The sequence below is a fragment of the Triticum aestivum genome, chromosome 6B, assembly GCF_018294505.1.
Source record: "Triticum aestivum cultivar Chinese Spring chromosome 6B, IWGSC CS RefSeq v2.1, whole genome shotgun sequence".
Classification (NCBI taxonomy): Eukaryota; Viridiplantae; Streptophyta; class Magnoliopsida; order Poales; family Poaceae; genus Triticum; species Triticum aestivum.
This window is the reverse complement of record NC_057810.1, coordinates 305,946,681-305,950,904: the sequence shown is the minus strand read 5'-3', so window position 1 is coordinate 305,950,904 and position 4,224 is coordinate 305,946,681. Positions and strand designations below refer to the sequence as shown.

The following is a 4,224-nucleotide window of genomic DNA, read 5'->3' as shown; positions in this document are numbered from 1 at the left end:
CAGAAACACCGAACAAAGGAATGGATTTCTTAGGCAATTATTCTTTGGCTTTTGGAAGTTGCTCAGGCAAGGAACGTAAAGAAGAACTGAAGACAACAGAAAGAGCTACATTGCTGGAAGTGGCGAAGTTCATTGCAGAGTTGAGAGCTGATGAAGAGATCACGGAAAACAGCGCAAGTGCTATGGCAGCCAGCACAACAAACTCAAAGAAAGCAGCAAAAGGGGGGCAATCCCCAAGTGAAAGCTCAGCAAGAGGTGATCATATGTCGTGTTTGGAAGATTGTTCCGACAAGGATCATCAAAAGAAACTGAAGACTGACATGGCTACATTACTGCAAGTGTCGAAGTTCACTGAAGACTTAAGAACTGATGGAGAGATCAAAGAAAACAATGCAAGTGCTTTAGTGGGCACCAGAACGAACTCTGAGAGAGCTACAGAAGACATTCCAAAAGCTGAAGGTTGGCAATCCATAAGCGGAAGTTCAACTTCAACGAGCTTCATTGAAAGGGTCCCCAGAGGTGAGTGAAAACTGCGCATTTGCGAGCTTTGCTGTGCTATATTTATCAAATATGCTATGAGAAATTCCTTTCCAAATCAAATCAAAAGGAAAATACTTACAAGAGCATGGGCTAAAATTGTTTTCGTAAATGGAAATAAATGAATTCTCAGTTCTTGAAAAAGATAATTAAAAATATCATGTATGTTGTGAATTTTCTTGGCACAATACCAATTGGTTGACACTTTGTTTGCTGACACCATTTCTGATCTGCCCGTGAAGGTATGCACAAGCCACCTATAAAAAATGTGTACACAAGGAGAGATCGGAAGCAAAAAGAATCGACAGAAGGTTCCACTTTGTTTGCTGACATCAGTTCTAACAGTGCCCATGAAGGCATACAGAAGCCACCTATAAAAATTGTATTCGAGAGAAGAAGTGATCCCAAGCAAAAAGGATCCACAGGGGGGCAACTTGCTTCAAAGGAACTGAACAAAGGAATGAACCCAGGGAGCAGCAGTCACGCCACAAGGATTGCAACCTTAACATGCAATATGTTGGACTCAAAATTTTTATTAGAGAAGCAACATGAGAAAGAAATGAAAATGGCAGAAACAGCTTTACTAGGAAAAGGACCAGAGTCGACTGAAGAATTTGGAGATGGAGAGAATAAAGACAACAACGTAAGGACCAGTACAGCGGACTATACGAGAAACAAAACAGCAGCGAAGACTCTGGGAGCTGAAGGAGCACAATCTATCAAGGGAAGTTCAGCGTGCATGATTAGAGTAACTCAAACAAAAGGTGAGTCAAAATCCTATGTGCATAAAATTGTTATACTTGTATACCTTCAAATCTGTTCTGAACTAAGTCTTCTATCACAATTTAGAAGGAAAACACCCAAATGGCATTTGACTACCAGTCTCTTTAGAAAATGAAAAGCAAACTGATTTTCAGTTTTTGAGTGACACAATTAGGAATATAAGAGGTGTGTACACCAACACGTGGACTGTAGAGAGCGTGCAAGATGACAGCCTTACTAATTGTGGTGGGCCATGCGTTTACATGATCATAAGGAAACCATCTTACATTACTGCTTTACAAAAAAGCGTACATAAGATAAGAATATGAACTTGAACAAAAGAAGGTTAAAACAGATGGAATACAAAAACAACTAGGGAGATGTGAGATGAGTTATGCGGAAAACAGTAACTGCTTTACTAATTTGAGGAGGGAACATTACCCTGATGGACAAAATTCCTGTTTAGAAATGAGAAGAGTTTGATTATTGAAAACTATGTTTTACTGTCTTCAACCATTTTATATACTCCCTCCGTCCATAATATAAGAACGTTTTTGACACTAGTGTCAAAAACGTTCTTATATTATGGGACAGAGGGAGTATTGATTAATTTCTGATCCAACGCATTGATGCTTTTTGAGAACATTGATTTTGATATGGTTGTGTTTAAAAAGTAAAATAGGAGTTTAGTTCCAACCCTTTTGCTATAAAAGTTCGGCAACGTTTCTGATGGAACAGGAGAAACATCTCTGCTTTATTGAAGTTTTGGGTTAGAAAATATTTTGCTAATATGTACTTTGTTTGCACTGTCCCTGAAGGTGTTGACGTGGCTGCAACGGTACTAGAAGGAGCTCGGTTTGATGGAAAGCAGCCTGTTTCCAAGATGACTACGCGGTATGTGATCTGATAGTTTACTTCTGTCTGTTTGTTTCTCGTCTTGTCTTACTGTTTCATTTATATTTATGGGTATTTGATTACTTTCAACATGACATGGTATAGGCTAACTCAATTTTATGAGGAGTTCAACACATATAATGAAATCCATGACAGTTTCGTTGAGATGGGTCTTCGAGAAAATCTGCTGAAAGGAATATATGCATATGGTAATTCCTACTTTATTTGTTAATATGTTGAGATGCTTATTTGCGTATACAATTATTTCTTGACTCTGACATGTATTATAGTGAAGTCTTAATGTGATTTTTCTTGAAGGTCTGGCGATGCCTTCTGCAATCCATCGACGAGGAATTGTCCCATTCTGCAAGGGTCTGGATGTTATCCAGCAGTCACTGTCTGGAACAACTGTGACACTTGCCTGTGGAGTTCTCCAGCGACTCGATTATGGATCCACGGAATGCCAAGCTTTGGTTCTTGTACCAACGCGTGACTTGGCACAGGAGACCGAGAAAGTTATTGGAGCACTTGGTCAGTGGCTAGGTGTCAAAGCTCATGCTTGTCTTGGAGGAACTAGTATTCGTGAGGAGAAGCAAATATCGTCGAGCAGCAATCAGGTTATTGTCGCCACTCCTGGCCGCGCTCTTAACATGCTGACAAGACGAGCACTTTGTCCAGATAACATCAGAATGTTCGTCTTGGATGAAGCTGATGAAATACTCGCAGGAGGTTTGAAGAACCAGGTTGGTTTTGCATCCTCATACCAGCTCAGTTATATAGTGATCACAATGGTTGCAGAACTTCTCTCGTACTACTTATTCTTTTTATTTGAAACGATAAAAATAGATCTTGTTCAGTTCTATGGTGGCATCTATTTTCGTAACTTCTGACCATTCATCTTTCTTGCAGATCTACGATATTATCCAGCTTCTCCCAGCCAAAATCCTGTTTGCTGTATTCTCTACCGCCATGTCCAATGAAGCTCTTGAACTTTGCCGGAAGTGCATGAATAAGCCTATGAAGGTCATAGTGCCGAAAGATGAAGAACTTGAGGGTTTTAGTGTTAAGCAGTTCTATGTTAAAGCTGAGAATGAAGAATCGAAGTTTCAAAAATTATGTGATCTTTTTGACACCATGGCCGTCATGCAAAACATCATCTTTGTCAACGCACGTCGGAAGGTCAAGCCACTGACCGAAAAGATCAGAGGCAGGGGGTACACTGTCTCGGCAAGCCATGGTGGTATGGACCAGCACTCCAGAGATGCTGCCGTCCAGGATCTCCAGTCGGGATCATCCCGTGTCCTCGTCACCACCGACCTTCATGGCGCTGATGCATTGCAGGTCCCTGTTGTCATCAACTATGATCTGCCAGCACAACCAGTACAATACCTTCGTAATGTTCGACGAAGTGGACATCCTGGAGGGATTGGTGTAGCTATCAGCTTTGTTGCTCGTGCTGATGAGCGTGTTCTGTCTGGCATCCAAAGGTTCTGCAATACTCAGATGGCGGAGTTACCCTCCAACGTCGCTGACCTCTTGTGAGCAATTGTGTAGTTGGATATGGTGCACAGATGGCTATCTAGACTTCTTTTTTCTATCGTTGGCCTGGAGAGCTGCGCAACAGCTGCATTTTGTTGAATTGTGGGAATCGTCTTGTGGGATTGAAACTTGTTGAGTTCTCCGGTATTATGTCATGGTGGTTCGAAGCTGAATTGAATGTGGTGCAAATAGTTGTTTGAAATGTTTTATTGGTTCATCTGTTGTTTACTATTGTTATATTGTGCCCCGTGCCGCTCCCGCGAGCGGCCCGGGCGGAACCCTAGTTCGCTGCCGCCGCTCCCCTTTCTCGCCTCCTCCCTCCTCGCCGCCGCCAGGGGACGGCGCTGGGCAAAGCCCGCGCGTGCGTCGGTGGCGGCGGGGCTCTTCCCCTCTCGGGAGGCTCCTGGGCGGCGCGGGACGGCCGGCCCTCGCGGCGGCGCTTGGCTCGGCGGCAGCGTGCGTCGGGCCGCCGGCGGATCTGGGCGGCGTGGC

The 4,224-nt window shown here is 43.3% G+C and overlaps 1 protein-coding gene and 1 long non-coding RNA gene across 2 annotated transcripts; both read left to right on the top strand.

Moving 5' to 3' along the window:
* Positions 1–397: 397 nt before the first annotated feature.
* On the top strand, positions 398–1,061 carry LOC123134110 (uncharacterized). The gene is made up of 2 exons (XR_006465500.1): positions 398–519; positions 780–1,061. It is a non-coding gene; the product is annotated as an uncharacterized lncRNA (long non-coding RNA).
* Positions 1,062–1,102: 41 nt separating this feature from the next.
* Positions 1,103–3,911, top strand: LOC123139188 (eukaryotic initiation factor 4A-like). The gene is made up of 5 exons (XM_044558994.1): positions 1,103–1,301; positions 2,118–2,193; positions 2,299–2,402; positions 2,512–2,936; positions 3,103–3,911. Exons 1-5 carry the CDS (start codon positions 1,103–1,105, stop codon positions 3,733–3,735), a joined length of 1,437 nt encoding a protein of 478 aa, XP_044414929.1. The 3' UTR covers positions 3,736–3,911.
* Positions 3,912–4,224: the final 313 nt, after the last annotated feature.

Coding starts and splice junctions, on each gene's coding strand:
- LOC123139188 (XM_044558994.1), top strand. CDS start 1,103: ATGGCAGAAACAGCTTTACTAGGAAAAGGACCAGAGTCGACTGAAGAA. Junction 1,302..2,117: donor TAGAGTAACTCAAACAAAAG/GTGAGTCAAAAT, acceptor CTGTCCCTGAAG/GTGTTGACGTGGCTGCAACG. Junction 2,937..3,102: donor CAGGAGGTTTGAAGAACCAG/GTTGGTTTTGCA, acceptor TCTTTCTTGCAG/ATCTACGATATTATCCAGCT.